Raw genomic sequence first — 27,101 nt, 5'->3', positions numbered from 1 at the left:
TGTCCCAGATAATTCTCTTATTTTTTGATGGATGTTCTGTAAGTATGCAGAACTGTACAAACATGTGAGTCGGAAAATAATTCTGTAGTAGGATCTGCTTTCTTTGGGGGGTTGGACTAGATGACCTCCAGAGATCTCTTCCAACATAAATTAGTTGCTTCTATAAAATGAAGATGCAGTTTTTAAAAATACCTTTCATGAAAAAGCCATACAGCACAGTACCTTCAATGATAAGTATTTAATTATAGAAGATAGTAAAGAACTGTGCAAGCACCATACTGTAATGGTGTATATTGTATCCATTTCTTCAAAAAAGTGGTGAATACAATCTTACTATTTTAGTTTTCATTGTTAAATATTTTTCTTTTTACACTAAATAAATATACTGTAAAAATGCAGGCCTTGTCAGGGAGATGCACTAAAACACTCAACATTAAATCAGGGATCAATAAGACTATAAAGGTGAGACTAATATGCAAGTAGTTTAAATTATCTGTACGAAAATGAAAACAGATTTTACTTAAAATATTTGGGACATTGCATGAAACAAAAATCTTACTAGTATAATATATAGAGAAATGGAGACCTTCAAAATTAATTTTTAGAAATTATACAGGACTTGAAAAACAGAAATTGAATATAAACCCTGAAAAATAAAGAACATAGTTCTAATATCATAGGCAAAGAACAAGTGAATTTTGAAGATTATAAACTTTGGTGATTAAAAACATCATGTATTAGACATTCATTTTAGCATGTTGCATCTTTCATAGCTACTGAACAATAGGTTAAGTTACAAACAGCCATTGTGCTATCAATTTTTCAGTAAAGCCATATCAAAATCATTGGGAAGTCAAAAAACAAAATAAAAAATGGTAGAATGATTTAGCCTATCACCTAATTATTGTCCAAGTGTCACTTGCTAGACTGTGATAAAACTCCTCCCACCATATTTTCCCCAGAGAGGATGGAGAATGTGGGAGACTGGACTAGAGAGCATCCAAGCCCATATACAGGGGCTCAGCAATGTGCACAGAGACAGGTTATGTTTTAAACCAGGTTTAATCTGAACTTCATTATCCAAAGCCAATCTATGTTTCTGTAATGTGGTCTCTAAAGTGATACAATGACAATCCCCTCTTCCCATGGTCTGTGGTTGAAGCATGGACATACTCAAATGCACTAGGAGGCCTCTGAAGTACCTTAGGGAATAAAAGGTGTTACTCTGTGGGTGAGATGAACTCCCCTAGGCATCTGCAGTCCTGGGGGTTTACAAAATGAATAATCTCCTGTTCTGTCCTACCACCTTTGTCAGTAAAAACAGCAGATGTGTGCTTACCCCTATTTTTACGTTCTGTTATCCCATACTATAAGATCACGTTGTCTTGTTGCAACTGCATATCCATGTATAAGCAAATTAAGTATTTTTAGCACAGAAGTATAGTAAGAACTTTTTGGAAAAACATGTATAGCAAGTAAGTCATTATTCTGAATATCCCAAAGGACAAGTGATCATGTATTCATTTATGCACAGCAATCCAGGAATAGGATTAAATAGGTGATAGGTTATGTATTTTGGAAAAGGACAACACCTAGTCAGTGTAAAATACAGTGATAGTTCAGTCTGAATACAAAAATATTAATTTTCTGCCCAAGTTCCTTGAAACTTAGTGGGGATCTTAAGTGTCAACTTGCAGCTGCAGAAAGAAAAAGAGATTAACTTTATTGAATTTTAAACAGCGTCTGTTTAGGCATCCAGACTAAGTCTGTAGCTACCAGTTATTAATAGAGACAAGCACCTCAAAAAACCAAAACATATCAAAACAAACCTCAACCCTTGTATGTCACACCTCTGTGTTGGAATGCAATGAAATATCTTCTACAGGTTCCCTCTCTCTCCATACTTTAGATTACTGAATTTGCTTGTCAGATCATGTTAATTGGACTAGTTGATAATTTTATTATTAAAGTTGACTTTTTCTTTAATAACCATCTCGCCTTTCACAATTCTAAAGTGGTAGCTTTATCTTGTTGATTGAAAACACAGAACTTGAATGTTAAATGAAAAAAAAATGGATCTGTGTACCAGTTTCTTCTTCTCCGGTACATTTCCTCTTTTTATGTTTTTTAATACCCTAGAGATATTTTTAGAAGCTAAAATAAGTGATTAAAGACATTTCTGTTGTCAGTTTTATACTTTTAAGATGTCTAGTCTTATTTGAGGTTTCTATTTGTTTAAAGCTACCTAGCTGAAATGCAAGCCACCCACACAATTTTTCCATGAAAATTAGATATTTGCAATATAATACTTGTACTGTAGTTCCATTCCTCCATCATACACACTACATCTAGTTTCAGTGGTCTGAACAAGCAAAGGCATGCTCATAATTAATTCCATGAGGGGCAGCTTATTCATATATTTGCACACACACAACTCTTGCTCTTTGTATATCAGTTGCACATAATTTACAATGACTATTTCTGCTAACTCGAGTACTCTGTGTAAATTAAATTCTAAATAAAGCTCCAAGTTTTCAGACGTATTTTTGTTGTAGCTTGATCAAACATTTTCTATTGTCCTACATGCACAGTGTGCACACACGCACACACACTGGAAATGGCTTTTTCTATTTTTCAGCTTGTGCTATGCAGTAAAATGGTTATAAAAATAACAACATGGCAACAGTTGCTCGCACATGTGGATGTCATAAACATTTTGTGTTACTTTACAACCAAACTCAATCAAATGCACTGTCACAGCAGCGGGCCTGTTCCAGGACCGGGCATGGAAGAAGTTTTCTCAGGCACCAAGGTGATTTGCAAGTTGCAAATGAGTAATACATACGGTGTAGATTAGTTGTAAATTAAAGTCACAAGTGTTTTCTTTGTAAGTGACATATATACATACATGCACATAGGATTTGTGCTTAAAAAAAAAAACAACTAAAAAACCCCAAACCACACAGGAATGGAGTTTTTTAAAAAAAAAAAAAAAGCAGCACGCTTTTTCAGGATTGTGAGTGAATACGACCCAGGAGACTTCGCAGAAGTACAGCAGGTCTCTCTCAATTTCCCTCAGCCGTCGTCGTTCCGGGGTCTCCCGCAGGGACACGCAGCCCCCCTCCCCGAGCCCCGGCTGCCCGCGCTCTCCGGGGAGACGCCCCTCGCTCGCCATCGACCTCCTTCCCCCGACACGAAGCCCTGTCTTGACTTAACGCCCAGGTTCGGGCTGCCCAGCAGAGGCTCAAACTCAAGTGGTGCCACCGTTTCTAAGGGAGCGCTGGGGCGGTGCTGTCCCCGCCACGCCAGGCCCGGCCCGGCCCGGCCCGGCCGCCCTCCGGCACTCCCGCGGTGCGCCCACCTGCCCCCCGCGGCTCGCGCTCCTTCCCCCCGGCCGCCTAGGAACGGGACTCCAAAATGGCGGCGGCCGCCAGCGCCGGTGGGCAGGTGAGCGGAGCGGCGGCCTCTCCCCTCACCCCGCCCAGCTCCGGCGCGCCGCCAGGGCCCGCGCTGCTCCCCCGCCTCCCGCCCGGCGCCCGCCGCCGCTCTGAACGACGGCCGCCCCTGGCGCGGCCCCTCGCAGCCCGGTCGCCCCCGCAGCGCCCCCGGCCCAGCTCCGCAGGCGGGCGGCGCCGGCCTCGCCCCCTGCCTCTGCCGCGCCGGGGGCGCGGAGGAGAGCGGAAAGCTCGCTATCGCATACCAAATGAAGGCATGCTTAGGGACTCCCGCGGCGGCAGCGGTGGCGGAAGGAGCTAACCTCCCCCGCTCGCCCTGGCAGCGCGGGCCGGTCCCGGCACCCCCCGTCCGCCCGGGGCGGCCGCGGGCCGCTCGGCTCTTCCGAGAGAGCCGGCCCCAACCCCGGCGCGTCAGCCTGCCCTTCCTGGGAAGGATTTGGGCGGGAGAAGCCGCACACCTGAGCTCTGCGGGAGCGGCTGCGGGCCCTGCCGGGGCCTCGGTCCGCGGGGTGCTGTGGTGGAGAGCCGGGGCTGGCTGGGAAGGGGGCTCCCGGGGTGGGGAGAGGATGAGATCTCAAATAATGGAGTTTGAGAAATACAAATCTTGGGGCACAGTCTTCTTGACTGTCGAACGCAGTATCTGGGATTTCTGTTTTCTGAAGTAGGTGTGCGTTCCCCGTTGGTATGTCTGGCAGCCGTGTGCCTTCTGCTGCCCCAGGAACAGACGTAAACATGCTTGGGGTTGTTGCACAGCTGGTTTTCTCCAGATAGCACTTCTTGTTCCATCTGCAGATTTTGTCAGTGTTGAAAGAAAAATATGGCCATTTGTTCCAGATTTTTACCCTACCTGACAGCTGCAATCGGCCTGCTGGCCATATCAAGTTCCTGGGCAAATGGCCACTGTCCCAACATCAACTGTGTGGAATAAGCGGCTAGTGCGCACTGCGAGTCCCACAAGCTCCTTACTTCCTCTGTTCAGAAAGTGCCACAGGTCAGGCACATTTGCAAGTGCACCCACAGTTATTTTATGGGTATTCAGTACACCCAGAGCACACTGGAGTGATTGTGCAGCCATAACAGGGTGCTCTAGACATGCCTGTCAGTACTTCCAAGCCATTTTGTATTTCTAAAGTTACATCAATTTTGTGTTTTAAACAATACTGATCTTAATGATGTTGGGCATAATAACTCGTGTAGTAAAACCATTTTTTTCTGATAGACATTTTACTTTTTATCAACCACTAGTGACTGAGATCCATAATTCTTATGTTACTAGGATTCATTGCTTTTACAAATTATAGCACATCAGTAATATACTCTGAAAATCAAAATGGTGTCTATATTTTTCAACATGAAATGTACAAGCAGAGTTTTCTGGATGCATAATTTTAAAACGTGTGCATAAAGTTGCATAAAATAAAGTTGCAACTGTATTGCAAGGTAAGCAGTTTTCTTGTTGATCACCTGTGCTGGGTTGGCTGACCTGAGTGAGAAGCCCATTCTCCAGTCCACATACATTACTTTTTCACTTCATGTCTATGAACTATGATTCTCCACAGGAAAAGAAAATTAGTCGAAGTGTAATGTAATTGTTGGGGGTATTTTTATCAATTTAAAATAGAGACTGCTAATTTAATATCTCTTTATCTTTCTTAGACTATGTTACAGTTTGTGAGGTGCTGTGATGCATATATTAATTTTGGTGTGCGTATTAACTTAGACACTGAATATGCATATGTTATAATGTAATGAATCTGTATGCAGTATATAATGCTGACAAATGTACTGTATGCTGTCAGGCAGTAGAAAAACAGCTGAAGATCTGTGGCTTTAAGAGGAATGTGGATGTCTTAGTATTGTATCTGGCTGGACAGTAAGTAAAATATTTTTCTCAGTTTGGCTTTTACTAGAAGTAGAGCACACAGTAAATGGTAACCTTTCATAGTGCTTTCTGTATCAGATACTCTGAACATCATTTATATGTAGAATATCAGTAAATCATATTTATACCTAGTCCATACATGTTGTGAAGGAAGAAATGGTGAAGATATACTGACATCGACAGCAGAGCTATATTCACAATGAAGTAGTTAACTGCCTCAGCCCTAGATACACAATCCTTCTCCAGCAACCCAGAATTGCTTGAGGGTCTGTAAGTTCACAGAGTTGTGCCTGAACTTCTACCACAGGGAGCAGAGGAGTGAGGCTTAATGGGCTGATCTCTGCCTGTTCTAACTGGCTCGTAAGGCTGGGTGGAAAGAGTATCAAGAAGGCAAATGAAAAAACACAGGACCTGCCCAGTCTACGAACTGCCAAATTTCTGACCTCCCTGAAGAAATCTGTTATTGCAACAGTAAAACTCATTGGTAGCACCTTTGAAATTACCTGCATCTCTACTATTAAGAATTGAAGGGAGGGCAGGGCAACATGAAGTGAGTACAAGAACACTTGTTTGGGGCTGGCAGTACTGATCAGAGAACTGATCTCTGAGAGTTTTATGAAACAGCTTAAGATGTAGGGCAGATGAGGAGAAGAAACCATGCTAAGTGAAGGAAGGCAAAGCTTTCATGAACCTGTGGGTGATCTAGGTTGATAGAGGTGTATGTTGCAGGAAGAACATGCTGAGAGGCTACCATAGAAAGATGGATACGTGACAGGGCATACTTCAAAGTTTTTGGAAAGCATACTTTGAATTTCTGGCCAGGGCCTAATTCCAAGTGTTGCGTACCTGTCTGCAGCCTCACAACTGCATCTACTGTTTGTACGGTTGATGTCATGTATAAAGAACTAATGTAGTTTAATAATTCAGGGACAAGGTTTTCAAAGTCTCTGGGTCCTGTGAATGCAAAAAAAAAAGGTGTTAAGGGATTTCAGTGTTGTCTAGCCTGTTTTTAGTGGAAATCAGGTGGTCTTGAAAATCTAAATGTGCCCACTAGTATCTTTAAATTCCTTAGCGCATCTCCTGATTTACACCAAGAAAGTATTTGACGCTTCATGAACATACAGTTACTGTCAAAATTATTAAAATATGTATTTTAGAAAGAAGAAAACATACATAAAATCTAAGGGAGAAGTTTAAATAATGAGAAAATTACAAGATGCATATACATATTTTCTAAACAAGGAAATTATTATAATGCATATGTGTAAAAGACTGTGTATACAGTCTTAATAGGCACATTTTCTGATTTTAAATACTTAAATGTGTGCCCTCGCTGGCTTTGAAATATTTTTTGGTATGGAATAAAAAAGAAATGTTCAGATGGCAGATATAGAAGTGATCTGTCTTCCCATGAAACCATTTTGAGAAAGATGATGCAAGCTGGCTTCTTTGATGATTGGAGAGAAGTGAATTCCTTTTATTCTATACCAATTTATATAAACCTTGAACCTCAGCCAATCTCAGTATCAGATCATGCCTCCCTAACTGTTGGTTTGACATAATTTTCTGCTGGCTGAAATAAGAAAATGAAAAAATAATAATTAAAGTCAATCAAATAAGAGGGAAAGAGTTTATATTTTTAAACCACTACTATTGAAGGGACATGAAAAAATGTACTTTTGGACACTGAAAGCTGTCATCCTAGGAAAACTGATTAACTTAGCAGTAGGTAGGAAAAGAGTGCTGCAGGCCAAAAAGGATCAGTTTGTAAGAGACATGCAAAGTCTGGAAGGCATATAGAAAGGGACAGGCTTTTTTAAAATGTTAGAGGAATTAAGCTCTACCTGGGGCAAATTAAATGCCTTAATACCAGAAAAAAAAACAGATCAAGGCTTAGAGATAGTCAAGATGAGGCTGTTACTAGAGAGGGAGTAAAGCCAATTAAAATGTAAACCTGTAAACTAGGTATAGAACAGCAGTGACAAAGAATATGATGGAAATTTTGGCTTTGCTACCTGAAAAATAGTTCAGGGGTGTACAGGTAGAACTATACTGAAGAATTAGATAGTGGCTCTGTAAGAGCTCTGTATGTACTGTCAACACTCATCTGCTTGTGTTTACTACTTGCAGTAATGTATTTTCTGGTTACTTGTGACAATAGACACATAAGTACGTATTTGCAGGGTTTGTTTTTATGGATTATTTGAGGAAGCCAAATAAACAGTTTAACAAAGTAGCAGCATGGGATAATCTGATTTTCAGAAATACAAGAAAATAGAAATACAGCACCTCAACTTTGTAGGGTTTGCTCTTGACAGATTTTTTTTTTCAAATGCAAGGTAAGAAAAGGTGTCTGCTTCCCCTTTGTCTGTATCTGGAGGGTTTGTTGAAAAAAAAAGAAAACATGGGAAACTAGAGACTAGGCTTCACAGTTGGAAAAAAAGCAGATCATTTTAGGCTGATGATGTGAGGTTAATTTTTATCAATCCCCTTAGTTCTTTCTGAAACACTGTCCCTAGTCTTGCAACATGTTAAAATCCATGAGGAAAGTTTTATTATGTCAATTAAAATTTGTCATGTAAAGGTCATCTATAATTATTCTAGTGGAAATCAAGAACATTTATTTAAAGGAATGAAAAATAAGGAGGAGCAATTAGTGAAAATTACTCGGCAGCTCACTAATATTCTCTGTTTAGTAGGTAATTTGTTATTTATAGTACACTAGCAAGCTCAAAGTGCTAGATACACAATTAAACAAAAAACCCTACCAGCACATAGGAGATCCAGCCTCAGTGGATGTGCAGTTTGATTGAAAACAAGACTGTTAATGAATATGAGTAAATACTAAGTTTATATGAGGACAAGAGAGAAGAGGGGTGAAAAAGGGGCAAAAGATTTCACAATATGCCCTAATATGAAAAATAATAAGAAATGTACATTGATGTGCTTGGTGTCTGTCTTCTGTTGGCTTCTCTGGCACTGTGGCTGAACGATCCACACTGCACCTGCAAAGGTTTGTGTCCCCAGGATGCCAGGCTTCTCCTCCTGTGTTCTGAGCTGGATTCCTACAAACTGCAAAGTACATGGGACTCATAGTCCCTGGGAAAATAAATGCTGTTATGGAAAAAAAATTAATGTATCACTTAGTTTGTTCCCATTTCTTTACCACCTGCTGCTTTGTTATGCTTTCAGGTGTGTAGAATGCTTACACTATCTCTGCCTTCTTGTTCTTTGCATCTTTCTCTGCTATGATGTCTACAGAATTGTGGCTTTTTAGTGCTTGTATAATATTATTTATAAAAAATTCAACCGTTTATAAAGTGATTAAGCACCGTTATTGTTAAGAAATTTGTTACTCTTTTTTTTCTTCCACCAGAGGACTAAGAAGTATCCCAAGTCTATCACAGTTTCATAGGTTAAGGTATTTGTGGATTAACAACAATAAGGTAATAAGGTATTCCTTTAAAGAGCAGAACAATGCTTCTATACTCCCTGATTATTATTTCATAATTTTTCTAACATAAAGTATTATATAATTGTCAAGCTAATAAATGATTTTTAATTTCCAGGCAAATTTATCTGATTTAAATATGACAGATTTGAAGAAACAGTATTTTTTTTTACAATATAGAGTGTAAGCTGATATATTTTCCTTTAGGTTCACATCACACTTATAAATTTTGTGTATTTAAGAAGCTGAGGTTTTGTGCTAATACCATAGCAACAAAAAGAAAGACTGAGTATATTTAGAACTAAGTTATTGGCAAAATTGCCTGATTGATAGCATACCGATACCTGAGGTCTGGGATAGCAGTTTCCAGTGTAGCTCATAGCAAGTGTACCCTGCCCACCAGAGTGGGCAGCTCTTGGAACAGACCAAGGGATGATACGGCTGTAAGGTATTCTTAGAACAACTTCTGGGCTTCCTAGTTTTTCAGGAAAGGAGTGGACTGCAGGAAATGCGTAGCTCTTTTTTCATGCCCTTGCAGACATTCACAGGTTATTTCCTGGCAGGCTGGTGGTTGGGGTGAGACTCCTTTTTGCCCTCGTGCACACAAGAATGACACATAACTCTTTCGAATGTGCTTCTCCCTGTGCACAGGAAGTAGCACTGCAATGCTAGGGTTGATGGGGTATCTTCTGCCATTACGCAGGCCGTTGTGTCACCTAAACTTGTTCGATTTAAGAGAGATTTCCAGGCGAGTGGTTGGAGTATGACATTAGGCCACATTAATTTCTCTTGTTTCCAATGCCCTGTGTGGTCCTAAATCAGTTACACAAACCACGTGCCTTACTTTCTCCATCTGTGCAAATCTAGATTATAGTATTTATTATATCCTATAGGGGTTTTAAGACAATGCTCTGTCAAAATCTCCGAACGCTACAGTTTCCAGCCGAGTCTAAGCACATTGTATCTTACACAAAATCATATACTTGACAGTAGAATTATCTGATTTAGAAATCTCCAAATACATAGCTAACCATTATTAAATGGCTGAATTGAATCCAAACTTCCACCATTAGCCACTGGTAATTAAAAAGCAAGAAAAGTGTTAAAACCCACGAAATTCTAACCTGCTTTTAAATATCTTACTGTACAGTAGTTTACATGACTTTCACAATGGGCTCAAGTTCTTAGAACACCAGAATTGCTTGCACAGGTAAATAAGTAGCTCTGTGAGCAGAAAAAATAAATTTACATTCCATGTCACTTAGGAGTGTATGTATATCTGCTGCCCCAGGCTAACATCAATTATATAGCATCTTACGTCTACTTCATTGAAAGACCTGTGGTTATCCAACTATTTTCAAAAAAAGCAAAAATATGGATACATTAAAAGGTTGAACTAAAGTCACAGGTATAGTAAGGCTTTCCCTTGTATTTCTAAAGGACGCTAAAGAATAAGAAGAAATGGCCTGATAACTATGCAGAACTGATCTTGCTGACCATAAAAGATAAATAAATCTAATTTTTGCACAGATCTCACTTTCCTACCTAAGCAGTAACAAAGAGCATTCTTCTGTTGTTCTATATAACTTGTGTGGAAATGTGATTTTCTATATAACTTGTGTGGAGAAGCCACTTGATGGCTTTTCATTAGGAGAAGTCTCAGCTAAATGCTCTAATAGGGGGAGCGTATTTTTCTGAACTCAGAAGATCTGAGATCTCTTTTTCTTTCCTTAAAAATGCATCACAATAATTTTATCACAAAAAAGTAAATTTCAGATTATCCTAAAAAACCCAAACTTGTCAAAGATAGAGAAACACCACTATATACAATAGGTATGTGTGGGCTTTACACTATACAAGATACAATAATCATTGTGAAGAACAGGATTTTTTAGTTGTAGAATATTACTGTTTTCACTGAACCAGGTTTTTCTGAGGTGAAGCAAGACTCAGAGAATGGTATTATTTTGAACTTTAAAGTATCTTTTCTCAGAGGATTTCAGAGAACTTTAGGAATGGAAAAACCTCTGTCTTATTCTCTTCCTTCCAGCTTTCAGATACTGTTAATACGCAGAGCAAAGCACATTTGTTTTAGAATCAGTGGCACAGGTCAAGGACTGAAATCATTCCCCCACTAACAAATGACTTTGCATCACAGAAATCAAAGTAGTGTCAGGAATAAAATTCTGTTTGTTGTTCTTGCATTTGAACTGTAGGATAAATACTTAGGCATCATTAGTAGTCCCAGTTCTCAACTATTGTAATGGTCAGCTTGGTATCCCATTGCATATACTTTACTCTGCATTGAAGTCAAGACAATATTAGAACTGAGCTTCTCCAAGCAAGGGGATAAGATTTCATAGGGACTGAAGATAACTCTTTATTGGGAATATACTCATACATACTTCTTTTTTCTGTAATTGTAATTGATTCTGTAAATCTGAGTAAATGTCATTTTTGGAAATTTAGAACAAATATATGCTCCTTGGACCTGCTGATGAAGAAGTAATTTTAAAACTAGATGCTGGGCTTATTCCAAGGATATATTTCAGGAGTATTCTTAAATCAACATAGAATTATTACATCCTACAAGGGTGTCATCGCAATAAAAAGTATTTCAAATGTGAATAGAAGTAAAAGAAAATGTGAAGACCAGTAATTCAATGAAATCTGTTTCCAAATACAAATATTAAAACTGTACTTCAAAGAATTGGGTAAGGCTGTACTACATGTATTTTATGTGTAATTAGTATTTCTAATGAAGGTTCAGCTGTCAAGAGAATCCTTAAACCAAGGGTCTTAAACAGAAATACGAGAAACTACCTGTAGTTAAACAGTTTTCAAGAGGTCATGTTTATACTTCTCCAAAGTTAAATTTAGACTGACATTTAATGGTTTTCCTAACTCTAATTTCAGATCCAGGATTTAACTTTCTTGATCAAAAACTATTGCTTGACTGAACTCTATCTCAACAATAATGAACTGACAGATATATCAGGTACCAATCTTCCCTTTCTAAATTGTTGAGCAGAGGCCTATACTTTCTTTTCTGTGTATTGGCATTCAAATTTATAAAAGTGGACGACAGCAAGTAACTTAATGGTTGAAAGCTCCTACGTATGCGTAACAATACATGTTAATTATTAGAGATTTACTTGTTCCAGCATACTTGAGTGGCAGTAAGGTGATATGTTTATCCTGGTCTAAGAGATGAAATGTCATTCACTTTAATGTCAGGCAACTGTAAAATACTTTTGATCTCACATGACCATGTTTCATATTGAAATGAACATGCAAAGCTCTTTTTACATGATGATTTGTAGTCCTCTTGCTGATCAGGTACTCCATAAGCTGATAGAAGTACCTTTTGAGAGCCATTTTTGTTTATATGATGAAAAACTGATAGCAGTGCTAACAGACTTAACATGAAAATAAAAGGGTAATACATTAGTAAGTTGTCCCACTTGTAAGGTAGTCACTAAGGTTCTGCAGTTTCTTCATGATGTAGTTACATTTATAATCAGAAGTATTTTGCAAAGGTACTGCAGAACTGTTTTATTGTAAAATTGCATCTGTCTTACACTTCTATTGCAGTTTTGCTTGCTCTTGTAGATTAAAGTGGCTGTACCAGACTAGTGAATTTGTGAATGAAGAGGCCAAAGCATAATAAATTTGTGTATATTTTAGACATTTTAAATGTTAATATTTTACTTTTCTCTGTCCCTATAAAATGTTGGGATGAGAAATGATCTTGATTAGTTTCTGTGAGATCTTGAGAAAACTGAATTTTTGAAAGAAAGAAACATGAGCACAAGAGACAATACAGAAGATAACAAAATATGGGTAAACAGAAGGGCAAGTATCATTGGTAGAGAAATGTGGATGAGAAATACTGTATAGAATTTGGAAAATGAGATGTCTAAGCCTGATGTGGTATAAGTCTGGGTCAGCCACAACAATATTTTCTAATAACTTTTTAATACATTAATAATTATTTGAAATTGAACTATTTTCTAAGGAATTCACTATTTGTTGCTTGTGAGGCAAAGGTAGTATTAGGGATATACTACTGTTTGTGAAGCAAAGGTAATATTAGGTCAGGGTAAAAGGAAGTGAAGACGAATTAATCAAAGATTACTGGGATATAGGAGGAGGGAAGGGAGGGAGAAGAGAGGATGCAGTTGATGTTGATTTGTTGAAGCAAGGGTGATGGGGACAAATGGAAGGAACTGGAATGAAAAAAATTAGGCATATGTTCAAAGGATGTGACTAGAAAGATGAAAGCGATCTTGAAATCTGATAATTTTTTTTTTTACTAATCTCATGCAAGGTGTTACCAAAAGGCAGGCATAGATGGCTAACTAGAATATCAAATTCAGTGTGTAGCATAACACAATAATTATCTAATAAAGGCAGTCAGGTATGGTGAGAATAATTAATTATTTTTCATTTTATTTCAGGTGCTCTGAAACACTTACGTGCGTTACAGATTCTGTTGCTTCACAACAACCAGTTAAAAAAACTTGGCAAAACAGTGAAGGAATTGAAAGGAATCATAAGCTTGCAGACCCTAAGTAATACCTTATTTTTATTTTGCAGAACAGCGAGCGGTAGTTTTTTTGTGTTTCTTATCAGGATGTTTCCTGTCTGTTTCCGCATCATTTGCCAATAGCTTTTGAAGCTCTCCTGGTTTCGGCTGGGACAGAGTTAACTCTCTTCTTAGTAGCTGGTACAGTGCTGTGTTTTGGATTTAGTGTGAGAATGATGTTGATAACATGCTGATGTTTTAGTTGTTGCTAAGTAGCGCTTATCTTAAGCCAAGGACTTTTCAGTTTCCCATGCTCTGCCAGCAAGAAGCTGGGAGGGAGCATAGCCAGGGCAGCTGACCTGAACTAACCAAAGGGATATTCCATACCACAGAACGTCATGCTCAGTATATAAACTGGGGGGGAGTTGGCCAGGAGGGGCAGATCACTGCTTGGGCATCGGTCAGCAGGTGGTGAGCAATTGCATTGTGCATCACTGGTTTCTTTTTTTCCTTGAGTTTTTTGGTAGCTTGGAGGCAGTCAAAGCAGTTTACTGCTGCCTTTTTGTAAGGGAACATGGGAATACAGTGAGATTATCATAGAGGTGAAGGGAGTTGAGAAACAGCTGTTATTGCTGTTGAGAGTGTGAGTGATAGGTTATAGAACCCCAATTCCTGCCTCATTAATTCTGTTGCTCATAGAACTTTCTGCATCTTTTTGGCAGACTGTGGATTTCGAGAGTCTAAGACTAAATATACTTTAGATATTCAGTATAACAATATCTGTTAAGTAGCATAGTTTTTGATATACTGGCTGGAAATGAAAGTAGCATAGGCTCTGAAATTTCAAATTAAGTTATACAAGACAGTATTGGCGCCACTAAGTTACAATGTAAGAAGTAGCCTCCAGGGAAAGTAGGATTATATGCTATTAACCTATTGAAAGTGAAAATGTAAGCAGTCTTTTTCCATGGTTCCTAAAAGAATGTCATCATAGGTCATGCCAAACCCTCAGTACTTTGAGAAAACAGGAAACAAGTTTCGCATCTTAGTGACACAGTTAACAGAGGTGAATGTCATCAAGCCATACCAGCTTATGCATTCAGAAAACTGAATGTCTGATTGCGGGAAAGGAAAATATGGCTTGAAAAGTACACGTTTAATTGAACTTGACACTAGGTCAAAATTAAAAAACAAATCAAGTGTTTAGGAAGACAACATGCCAGCCAAATTATTGTAATTTTTTTCATTATATGCAAGATTGGAAAAGTAGTGCATTTAAGAATGCAGTTGTTTGAAGTGATTAGGCAAAGTCTGGACAGACATCCTATGTATGAATGGTGCAGTCACTTGAATTTAATGTTATAATCCTACAAATTAATAAGGAGCTTCAACAAGCACAGGGAGTTTGTTGTACTTGTTGCAACCATCTGTGGGAAATAAAGACAAATAACAGATAGTTAAAGTGCTGCCGAGTTATTATGAATGGCAGTCACAAAGACATTGAAAATTGGGTGCATATTGGACTGGCCACCACCATAGAAAAGCAAGTGTTTAAGAGAACTATCGAACAATATATAGAATATACCAATCTACCCTGATAAAAAAAATTGTTCTTTAGTTCAAAGATATGAGAGTAAACGGTAATCAGTGGAAAAAACTTAATACCTTAATAACCTTAACTTTACAGTCATTCCTTTTTGACCTTTGCAGCCATGAAAAAATTGTCAATGTGTTTGTTTCGAAGAGACTTCATAATAATGAGTTCTCAAATTAACAGAACTCTATTGGTTTAATAAAAGGCACTGTCATATTTGAAGTAAATTACAGCAGTAAATGAACAAAATAAATTTTAAAAGTCATATCCTATATATCATATCCTATGACTATATCATTTATATGCCTTCTTGCAGTCTTAAGAAATGTGAAATGGGTGCAGAATTTGCACTGTGTAGCTTTGAAAAGGGCTGCGCCCATAAATCACCTTTATAAAATAAAAACTGTTTTGGGAACGGGAGAGTACTGACTGTTGTGAGGTAGATCTTTTTTATTGCCAGACAATCCAATTAAAAAAAACCACTTGCTAGCCTTCAACAGAGCTTCTGGATGCATAATAACATTTTGTTATTTTGTAGCTCTTGGGACATTAGAACTATTAAAATGGGGCGGTCTAATACACTATTATTGTTCACTTCAGAAGTAGCATCCAGCTGCCAAAATGTTGCATTTCTCTTCCTTAAGGCTCTGTTGTGAATTTTAGCCACTGCCCTTCACTGGATTTGTAGCATAACACCATTCTTCATCAAGCGTTTAGGGAAGACACTCAGCTTCTAAAGATTTACTGGATGGGTTGCTCACAACTGCAGCCTTTTGGGAGATAGGAAGGGTTTCTTTATGGGCTCACCTTGTGCTCACATCTCCCTTTTGGAATCTAAGATTTTTGTTATGTACTCTGTAAATTGCCTCAACTGATTTATTATCCGCAGCTGATAACATCTTGCTGCTAGACCTCAGAAAACTCTTTTTGTTCTTCACTATGTTTCTACCACAGTAATTCCTTTCTGCCCCATGTGGGATAGGCACACTGTTTTCCTACACTCCAAACAGAGAAAACAGACAAAACTGTGGAGAAGGAAAGCATTACCTCTAATTTGTAGAAGTAAAATTGCATGACCTTGACAAGAAAGTAGATAGCAGAGCCAAGAATCGATGCCAGATGTTTTGTAAAATAAGACCATCTTGACCCATACAATGGTTGGATTTATTGTAAGAATAAGCAGTAGAGAAGTTCATATACTCTAAAACAAACCTACAAATCAGTGTTGATGAGGAGTGACGTGCTCCAAGTAGCATCCAAATTCAAAAGTACTTAGTATCAATCCCGGTTTGTGCCATGGAAAAATCTCTCTTGAATCTGCATTCCATTCCACTACCAAACGTACCTGCTTTTAGAGATCTTTCTGAAACATTTTTCCCTCTGGAATGCTATCACGTATTTTCTTAACTCAAGAACAGACTTATCAGATATATACCTAATATTCTTTCTGATTAACACTTTCTAGAAAAAATAGCTATATACTACTTTGTTCGGGAAAAATGGAACTTTCTTTTGCTGCCACCTTGTGGGTCTCTTACTACTTCTAAGTACAGTGATTTTTTAAAATTTGTTAAAGAATTAAAATATTTTAAGTTCTTCTCTGAATACATGAGCAGGTGTTTTCTGCATAGGAGATACCAAATGCCCATTCCAGCCTTACTGCGCACTCAAAATAACTGCTAAATTGCATTGAGCACTGTGCCCTCTTTGGCTGTCATACTTATCCTGAAGAACATGAAATGGCATCTTGTAGTTTACAAATCTGTGTGGAATAGTTCCAGACTTTTTTCTTCTTCTAGTATCTCTTATTTGCTTCTGTGATACCATCTTTCCCTCCCTAACTGCTAAAATTACATATAACAGGGTTTTTTACCCTAGAGTAAATATTAGCCACAGCCTTTCCTCAAAAAGAGAAAAACAGGCCAGTGTAGACCTTGGTAGAAGTTGTCAAAATTATTAATTTAAGATTTTTTTTTTCTCTGCATTGATCTCAAGGTAGCAGCCTCCTGATTATTTTTACTGTCTCAGAAGAACAGCATTTGTATAAGGAGAAAAATAGCATTATTATGTTTTTCATTTAGAAAAAAACCCCACCCAACAACACTTTGTTTGTTTGTTTGTTTGTTTGTTAGCTGATCTGGGAATGAGCCAGTTTCTATTTTAATCAACCTCAGATAATCACTCTCATGAAACAAACTGATCTGGCATGGCAGCTAGGCAAATGTTCCACATCTGACAAGGCAGCAGCACAGGATTGATACCTGTCTCTGTGTTGCAAAGGTTTGGTTATTCAGGTAATGGGAACCTGAACGTAAGTCAAGTTGCTAATGGGCTTTTGGAGCTTAGTACCTCAGGTCTCAATGAAAGTTAGTGGGACCCGGGTTCTCAGGAACTTAGGCCCTTTTAAACATTTTACTCTAAGTTTCTTGAGTTTTCAAACTCATCATCTGTCAAAACATCAGAAGACCGGGTATTTACATTTTATATTGTGTCTATGGGATAAAAACTTTATATCAGCTATGATAAAGCCTTAGGTGTCCTAAAGCTCATCTGGTTTTAATAACTCTCTCCCCTACGAATTTTGTGTCTTATCTTTAAGCTGTCACACCTAAAAGACTACTCTTATTTAAAATAGGCATCACCTAACAATACGTAAGAAAATCAAAGGCAAACACTTAGTGGTTTTGTCTGTATATCATAAAAAGTAGAAAAAAAACTTCAAAGGTTTGGAGTGCATGATGGCACCTTTACTCAGTTCTTGCCTGTGGTATTTTGCGTACTCTGCAATAAGCCAATTCTTGCAGTCGGTGTTTAGGTGACTGATTTTGCATGTGTGAAGAGACTGTGCTTTGTTTACCCAGCATAAGAACAATTAGAATTTCATATTATTTTGTACAAAATCTTTGGCTACTAGTGATCTTCAATTTTCCTGCCTTGCTAAGTTAGTTGTTTTTCTTTTGCTGGGTTTGTTTTTTTGTGATGTTGTTTGTTTTTTCTGTATACATTTTGCAGACCTATTCCATAACCCTCTGGCACAAGACCCAGACTACCGGCTTTACGTGATATACTTCCTTCCTTCAGTACAGCTCCTTGACAGGAAGTGTAAGGATTGCTTTCCTCTTCTCACAAAGCATTGACAGTTGCTTTTGATTTTAATCAGTTTGGAAAAATAGGTGAATTAATCTAGCCTATTCTTTTCCATGCATTTGTTGATATAGCAAAAGATCTAATGAACAGATACCCTTTTTTTGCAAGATTTGTCAAGCAAATGGAGTTTGCATGGCATAAACAGTTTACTTACTTTGCCAAATGCTTTGTTTTCTGTCTTTTTCTTTTTAAATTGTGTATGTTTGTCTTGTATCTTGGTCTATATATTTTTGGGTAAGACAGATAAAAGCCTGTGCTTAGAAACACGTACCTACATTTGTGCATTCAAACTGGTATATTCACGTGGCTAAGCGTGTTTACTTAGATATGGATAATATCCTCAGCTATCTACATGTTTCTGTACAGTTTAAATATGTATATGCACATTTCTTGATGAGGTACATGCTGACCAAGCTTTCAAATATAAATCTTCATAAATCATCAAAAGATCTTTCACAGCTTGTCTGCTGTAAATTCTACAGAAAAAAAAAAAAATTGTCCTAAGAATAGCCAGATGATAAATCAGTCAATCCATAAACATGCCACAGCGGATCCAGAAGATCGACTTTGGTGATTTTTGTCTCTGGTGTTTGGAGAGCTATGTGATTGGCAGGAGGACTGACAAATACTGAAGAGCACTGAGAAAGGTGTTGATTCCTACCCCAGCTCTACCTTATAAGAAAGTAGCAAGGAAAACCAATGTCATCTTGAAAACCTGCTCCCAGTCTCTAGGAGAATCGGGATGCAGGACTTGAGCAAGGCAGCCACAGGACATCTGCAGGTGCTGGCAGACTGTGTAGCTCTGTCATGGAGGAAAGCTGGTGGATGGGCCACAGCATGTGTCAGGGGTTGATGAGGAGCTGCTGGATCTGACCACATGGCCATTTGCTTACGCGTTCATTTTGCACTGGTACCTTCGGTCTCTTGAATATTTGGTCTTGTGTTACACCTATGCTTAGCACGTCTGTCAGACTGTTTTATTAATGATCATTTTTGACTAGGGAGCAATGACTGAAGCTTAATGTGCTGGAAAATAACGTGTTGCATTTACAGCTCTAGAAACACTTCCGTAAAACTTCCTGGACTTAATCTCCTAAATACAGTTATACTGTAAGCAGTACTGGATTAAGACTTGAGGCATTAATTTGTATCAAGCTGTACCCTGGGCTTTCTATTTAGTGAACTATTTCTCTAACATTACAAAGCTTCTTCACCATCTGTGGAACATGACCACAGCATAGTCCTGGCTGTCTCCTTTACACAAGACATGTGCTCACACTTCTGTTACCTCCAGGCGTGACTACTGCAGTTCCTTCCTAATTGGTCCCCTAGACACCATGACTTAAAAACTTCCCTGAATTCAAAATGCTTCTGCCAGAGTTATTTGTTCTAAACCTTTAGCTCACTTCTGTTCCATAGCTGAAGTACTAGATCAGTATGCAGTTCATATCATTGAAGTTAACATCCCCTATTTGACTTAACAGTCTCAAACTCTTTGTTTAAGATTTAAAGTTATTTTTGAATTGAAGTGCAAAACAGGAAAATTTGAAGCTTTTCTTTTGATTGCACTCCTACGGTTTTCTCTGTAATTAAGCAATGGGAATTGAACTGGCCTTGAACCAGGACTCGTTTTTGCTATTCATAAAGAAACTTCCAAATCTTTACTGACTTCTGCAGTAGATCTCACGTAAGTGGTATGAAAAGTCTTGCTTTCTAGTTTCTTGGTTTAAAACTTCTGATCCTACTGCACTCAAAAGAAAAAACTGTATTTTATTGGACAGGGCTTCACCCTAAAGCCTTAGGAAGTATCACTCCATGTTCCCATTTTGAATTGTGAAATTATGCAGATTTACACCGCTATTGTTACAAAACTCGGCACAAAAAAAGTGAATCACCTTCTGCATGCAGATAGATAATACCAGCCTTTTCAGTTGGTAGAAAAAAAAAATTGTATGTATGTCCCTTTTAACAGCAGTTACACAAAGAGAAAGGGAGTCAGCGCTTCATCTTTATAACCACGAAAGGTCTTGTGTCATGCAGTCAGTAGCTTTTGGAAAGAGAGTAAATACACCGCTGGGGACTACAGTGGGATCTAGCAGATGCACTCAACCAGCCAGAAGACTGATGATGCCCTCAGGTATTTATAATAATGTAAGGAAAAGCATACATTTTTAGGTGATTTGAATTAGAAAAAGTTCTTTTCATTCATCTGATAAAAAGTTACTGGTTTTAGTAATAAAGTATAAATGCATCAGGAACTCAGCCAAATTGCTTCATAAAGTAATAGTAGCAGCAACAGGCAACAAATGAATCCTTCTACTAAGAGTATTGTGGCAAATAAGTTCTCGTCACTCCCTGTAGTTACAGAATTGTCTTTAAAGGTAGCTGAACAAACAAAATTTCATTTTTTTCAGTATGTGTCTTGTGAGTGTTTAGTTTTACTTCTATTTAATTAAAAACATCTCAATACACTTCTAGGCTGAGTTTCAGACAGCGATCGGCATCATAGAGTTTTGATGCCCTCTAGTGCTTTTATAAAATAATCTCTTGAAGAAAGTATTTTCTTCTAAATAGTGTTTTAAATTTTACATATCTTGCCTAGTTTTGTAAGCAGATTCCTTTTTATGCTTTCCAAGCTGAGAATATTTCAATGATGTCTTATAATAGCATATAAAGTAATTTTTAGAGTTCTTAAAACATTCAGATCTGGAAGACAGCATGATCCTGGCACAAGAAAGCAGGTGGAACCTTGTAACTTGTACCGTATGACAATCCAGAACAAACCTTGAAATCCCACACAATCTTGTCTGCTTTTTTGATGTTTTAAAGATAAGAAAAACAATATTGTGCATAGATGACTGAAATGGTAGCATTTTAAACAGTAGTGTAGATGAAGTTTGGAATAGTAATAAAATACCTGTATTTTTTTTTTTAACGTATGTATCACAATAGTAAACCTGAAAGCAGTGTATTTAACAATAATTTTGAAAAGGTTGGGAAAAAAAGGATAGTTTAAGCATATTTAATAATTTATTTGTTTTGCTGATAATTATCAAAGTAGGCATACAATTGTCTTTTTGTCACCACCATGCAATCTTTCACATATATAGACAGTGGCATCATTTTTCTGTGAAAGAAAAAAAAAATGTATGGAAATGTATGTCTACGGGAAATAAAATACAAGAACGACATAAACTTAAAAAAAACCCAACAGATATTTGTTTCCACAGTAATTTAATAAAAGATGATCGTGAACATTTCAGATCATCTGCTAGTTTTCAGTTCATTTGAACAAGTAATTTAGGATCAGGATGGTAATCCTCAGCTAATCAAAATGCTGTACGACCATTAATGTCTTAATTTGAACTTTTTGTTATAGGTTGTGAATTTGGAAATCACACAAATAAGTAAGTAATTATTTGGATTTTTTTTTTATTTTGCATCTCTGAAGCATTTACTGAATTTCCTCTTCTTGTGCCTAAAAAATACCCTAACCAGAGAAAACGTCTAGTAAAAATGAGCTTTTGAAAAAATTTCTGGTCTTTTTATTTAACATACTTGCAACTCTATACTATTCTGATGAGACAACCTACCTGCTGTCTGAAATTTAATATTGAAAGGTATTCCACATTTGGAAATGGGTATATAAAATGCTATTTATTTATAAGATCAAATAACTGATCACTACAAAAAGCATGCTTTAAGTATTAGAGCATCAGAATAGCTGTTCTGTATTATGGCCCAGAAAAATTTCTCCTTACTGGCTGTTCAAAAATACATACTCTCTGGAAAATATTATGACTTGTAGAATGAAACTTTTTCAGTCTGTACTTCCTGTTACTTTTATTCTGTTCAGTTTCGTAATCATAGAAATAAATGCAAAACTTACCTCTGTTACCTCTATGTTTGAATTGAGGCAGTATAAAGGTTGCATTTTAATGTGATGACATTTTAGATGCTATCTTTATAAGAGTAAGTTTACAAACTTCAGATATCAGGCTTGTTTTTACTTTCTAGCTTTACATGTGAAAATATTTGAAAAATTTATTGAAGGAGATAATAAAAGCCTGCACATGATGATATCCTTTAACAATTTGATTTTATATAGCTACTCACTTTGAGTTCAGCTCTTTACAATCAAGCTTATGTTTAAAAATTAATTTTTACCTGCTTTCAGTGGAGTTAGCTGTCCTCATTGATAGAATGGATGTACAGCTTCCTCTCCATCTTATTTATGTAGATGCTTGAGCTTTGCAAGGTACCTTTTCATGACAAAGTGTGTTATACTCGGTGGAGATAGGTGTGTGTTAGTACAGGTACATCTTTAAGAAATAAATTCTTGTAAGATCAGGTTTTCATATTGTATCTGAGTTAAAAGGTTTTGGTCTAACATGAAGTCCTTGTCAATTCTGCATTGATGTTGTGCGTCTGCCACTTTTCTCTCCCAGCCTGCAGCTGTGGCAGGATACATGAACAACACAAGCTCACAGTGTTCTAGATTCAGAGTTTGGAGAAGGGATATTTGCATGGTGGCTAGTTAAAAGATCCACGGTGAAATAAATGTGCATTTGCATTAACGGGTATCATATCACTGTGAAATCATAAAATTAATTTTATGATTTCCATTGAATCAGAGCATTAAAAGTATACAACAATTATAATTTTTGTGGAAAAAATAGCAGTGAAAACAAAATAACATTTTTAAGTCTGCTATAAATGTATTTTAAATAATTTATAGCATGATTTTTTTTCCTTAGAGTCCTGTGATTCTGACCTTTTCTCATTTTGATTTGCTTTCTTAAATTTGGTAAAAGAAGGAAACCTTCCAAAAATTTAAAATTTTCAAATCCTCACTCTTAGTGTCATCATGACTTCTAACTTCACTTTCTACACAGAGTGCATGTAGTAAATTAGCTCCAAAGTAGTCTGGAAACATTCAGATAATGCGCATTTTTTTGCAGAGTACCATTTGAGAACCCCGAAGATGCCGTTTTACTACGGGCAATGACAAGATCTCTAATGGAATTTTCTTCTGTTGACTGGAACAAAGTAGCCACCTGTCAAGAAAGACAGCTTGAAAACAAAGCAGAAGAACCCCATGAGAAGCTGACAGTCCAATTTAGATGAATACTTTCTTCCTTAAGAAAAAAATGACTCCTCTCTCTAGTGTGGAGATAAGCCCCTTAAGCAAGTTAGTATCTCTATAGAACAAGTACACTAAAACATGCATCTTATTAAATGAACTTCCAGCAAAAAAAGTATTAGTGTAACATTCCTTTTATCATTAGATATGTAATGTGGAGAGTGAAGAAATTAAGAAAACAAATGATAAATAGTGGCAACGTTACAATAAAATTTGCTTGAAATGCAATTCTTACCATACTTTTGTTATCAGAAATTATTAAAGCTAAACTGCAAATTAATTTTTAAGAAACCAAGGATAAAGAATTTCATTTCTTATAGTTTCTACTGGAGAATTAGACTTACCGTGTTCACTAGCAGTAATTTGTCTTCCTCCATCAAAATAAAGATATGAGAAAGCAACCATTAAGCTTTTCTCATTTCTGAGAGGGATTAAAGTTTCAATTTGCTAATTTGTGTGCTGCATGAATGCACTGAAAACTCTCAGTTTTATGAGGATACTCATTTGGTCTCAATACAGTGGAACCGCGAGCTCTTAAGCATGCTGATACCTAGCTCTCGTCTGTGGCTGCTAATACTCTCCCAGGATGCAGGCCTCTGCTTACTGGTCCTTTGGGAGAGACAGCACTTGCCATACACAATGCACTGCCCCAAAACTGCTGACTGGTTTTAACACACTCTCGTTTATAACCACATGGGTCATACAATGCTGTAGCGCTACACCTGACACTTTCGGCTCCCAAAGCCTGTTACCACTAAGGAAGCTAGCGGGAGATGTGCATATGGATGGAAAATAATACATTTCCTCACGTCTTTCTCCCTCCATTCTGCCAAAGGCTTAAAGTCAATGCTATCATCTGACGTATCAAAGCCCTTCTTCAGCTTGTGGCTTGTCTTCTGAGTTCCTTCTTTCTCTCCTAAGTTAGCACAGAGTCACAGTACAGTCTAGGTTGGCAGGGATCTCTGGAGCTTATCTAGTCCAACCTTCCTGTTGAAAGCAGGTCTGAGATTAGGTTATCCAGTGCCTTGTCAAGGTGAGTCAAACATTTCCAATGAGGGAGGTACCACCACTTCTTGGCAATCTCTTTCAGTGTTTTATTGCACTCCAGAGCATTTTTCTTATATTCAGATGGAATTTCACCTGCAACAACTTGGGCCTGTTGGCTATTGTCCTGTCACTGTGCATCCCCCATCTTCTCTATAACTACCTCTAGGTATTGTAAGACTCTGATTAGATCTCCCCGAGTCGTCTTTCTCTGGGCTGAACCAACCAAACTCCTCCGACCCTCATGGTGGCACCCTCGCTGGACCTCTCTCGTTTTTTAGTGTCTCTCTTGAACCGAGTTGACCAAAATGGGGCACGGTATTCCAGCTGTGGCCTAGCAACTGCCAAGTCAAGTGGCATAATGACACCTTTGATCTGCTGGCTGTACTATACTTTTGTCTCCACGGATGGCATGGCACCATTTACCTTTGGTGCTGCCAGGGCATACTGCTGGATCCAGGTGAGCTTGCTGCCCACCAGGACCCCCAGGTCCCTTTCAGCAGGCGCAGACAGATCCCAGTCTGTACTGCTGCTTGGGATTGCTCCATCCCAGATGCAGGACTTCATCTTTGTTAAAACTCATAATTCCTTTCACCTTTTTGATGTTTTGATGTTAGATTCCTTCCTTTTTGATTTCAGCTTCCCTATTTTTCTTGCTTGAAGTTCCATGTGTTTTGTAAATGCCCTTAAATAAGCCTCATCTTTGTGGTTTAAAAGGTAGATCAACACCTTGGTTTCAGTTAGGTTTCAAGAATGTTTAATTTCTCAAATTGAATCAGTCTACACAGAAGCTAGACCAAACTGAGCTTTGGCTAACATGTTTTCTTAAAGAGATCCTCTCTAAGTAACTGTCCATTAGGATTTACTGAGTGTAATCCCTAGTTTGTCTTGAGTCTTCTGAACTCTGACAGGTGACTATGCTCATGGACGTAGTCTCTGATGTAATAATTTCATAGCAGCAATTTCACAATCCCAGAATCTGTAGGTTTTACATGTCATGGTAGACATGGAAAAGGCTGAATTTAAGAGGTTTTCTCTGAAAGCAGACTGTATCCCACTTGGAACTTGGAGCTAGACGAAGGTAGTAAGCAATGTTATTTCAGAGTAAATTTCATTGATTTCAAATTTTTGCATCGAATTAGAGGCACAGTATTTCTGGCCTGGAATATTTTTCTGCCTCTGTCTTCTTTTGATTAAAGAAACATTAAAATGAAGAATTGTTTCAGTTTTCTGCTCTGAGAACGCTGCAATGCAATGTTTCAACATAAAGAATTTTATTACAGAATCCTTTTTAACAACTACTTTAACATTTTCCCCAAAGAAAATCTATAGATTTTTTATAGATTTTCAAAATCTATAGATTTTGAAAAGAAAAGATACATTTTACAGGAGTAACTTACAGAATTTTAACATGACTTCTTGTAATCTTTTTGAGCATATAGATGGGCTCAGAGAAGACAATGAGTTAATTTATACACATATAATCTTTGATAGTAAAAAGTCCATCAAAACTCCTTAGATTTTTGGGCCCTCCCACTGTTGCACACAAGCGTCCCAGGAATACACAGATTAAACAACAAAACCCTACCATGGCATCCAGAAGCTCTTCATTGTAATGTTTGCTACCTGTTCACATTGTAGTTTGTAAATGTTGGATGCTGTCCAACAAGCCACAGGTCAGTAGAATCACCGACTGCCAACATTTCCACCTTACTTCAAAGGCAGTGCTTTCCATATACTCATCCACTTGAGCTTTGTCAAAAGGTTTGAGTCTGTTTTAGAGCCATTAGTCAAAAAGGAATAATGTTAGCTATTTATATATGAAGAAATACTCGAATTACAAAGGTAATTTCAAATTTTGCTGAGAATTCCCTTTAGTTAGATGAAGAAAAACCTTGAAAATCTACCTGCATGAAAAATCTAAAGTGATTTGAACATGCAACACTTAGTTCACTAGAAGATACGCTCAGATAGTTTCAGAAGCTTTTATATATTCTTAATTCAATCAGATTTCCCAGGGTGAAGAGAGAGTAGATACTAAAAACCACTTAGCCTAAAAGTAAACTAGGGAGCAAGAGCTGTGATGAAGCAAGCTAGACAGATTCACAGCTGCTATGTTCTTATATCTAGCAAACAGCTGGAGAAGAAGTGAGAGTTCCATTTTTCCTAGTGGAAGGGAGAAAAGTCTTTTGAATCACACACCCTTGAAGGTGCAAGAGTGTGTCTGTTGGCTTTGCACTCCACAGCTGCCTTGTCCCTTAAAACCTTGCTTAAGGAATCAGTAAATTGCATATGAATTTTCATTCAAGTTCCTTCTAAGTAACATGTCACGAGATCTTTCCTCCCATTCATGATTATGCAAGAGCTAGTCATTATCCCAAGTTTATGCAGGACCTATCAACCACGATCTTCCAACAGAAGAGCTGTGGCCAGCTCAAGCTGAAGAAGGCAGAGGTAGCTCTGGAGTGTCGGTGCGCACCAGGACCCTAACCTGGATTGCAACTGCTCTCCTCCGAGACTCGCTGCAAAGAGAGGGAAGTGTGGCAGCCTCTGCTCAAAATGACTTTGAAGCCTTTTCAAATTAGAATGAGAACAAATGCAACTCCATAATCTGCGTCAACGATCCCACAATTCACACCTATTTCCAACATTCATACTTTCTCCTATTGCTTGGGCTTTTCTTCTTCATCAAGAAAAAGCGCTGGCTGGCAGAATGAAAGCAGGATTTGTGCTGTGGATTTTATCGTACTTCTAAAATCCTGAATCATTTGTCCTGAAGGGCTTGCATTTTCAGAGAAACCTTAAAGAGCAACACATCCCCGTGAGCCCCAAATGCTACGTGTCAAATAGGGAACCA

The 27,101-nt window shown here is 37.8% G+C and overlaps 1 protein-coding gene across 1 annotated transcript; it reads left to right on the top strand.

Moving 5' to 3' along the window:
- Positions 1-3,417: 3,417 nt before the first annotated feature.
- Positions 3,418-23,546, top strand: LRRC72 (leucine rich repeat containing 72). Its single transcript, XM_050890924.1, has 9 exons — positions 3,418-3,622; positions 5,220-5,328; positions 8,714-8,783; positions 11,705-11,786; positions 13,249-13,362; positions 17,923-18,012; positions 20,030-20,194; positions 21,437-21,464; positions 23,019-23,546. Exons 1-9 carry the CDS (start codon positions 3,418-3,420, stop codon positions 23,182-23,184), a joined length of 1,029 nt encoding a protein of 342 aa, XP_050746881.1. The 3' UTR covers positions 23,185-23,546.
- Positions 23,547-27,101: the final 3,555 nt, after the last annotated feature.

The sequence above is a fragment of the Gymnogyps californianus genome, chromosome 2, assembly GCF_018139145.2.
Source record: "Gymnogyps californianus isolate 813 chromosome 2, ASM1813914v2, whole genome shotgun sequence".
Lineage (NCBI taxonomy): Eukaryota > Metazoa > Chordata > Aves > Accipitriformes > Cathartidae > Gymnogyps > Gymnogyps californianus.
Note: the sequence above shows the minus strand (reverse complement) of the source record. Positions and strands in the feature narration are given on the sequence as shown.

Coding starts and splice junctions, on each gene's coding strand:
- LRRC72 (XM_050890924.1), top strand. CDS start 3,418: ATGGCGGCGGCCGCCAGCGCCGGTGGGCAGGTGAGCGGAGCGGCGGCC. Junction 13,363..17,922: donor CATAAGCTTGCAGACCCTAA/GTAATACCTTAT, acceptor TACATTTTGCAG/ACCTATTCCATAACCCTCTG. Junction 20,195..21,436: donor AAGACTGATGATGCCCTCAG/GTATTTATAATA, acceptor TTTTTGTTATAG/GTTGTGAATTTGGAAATCAC.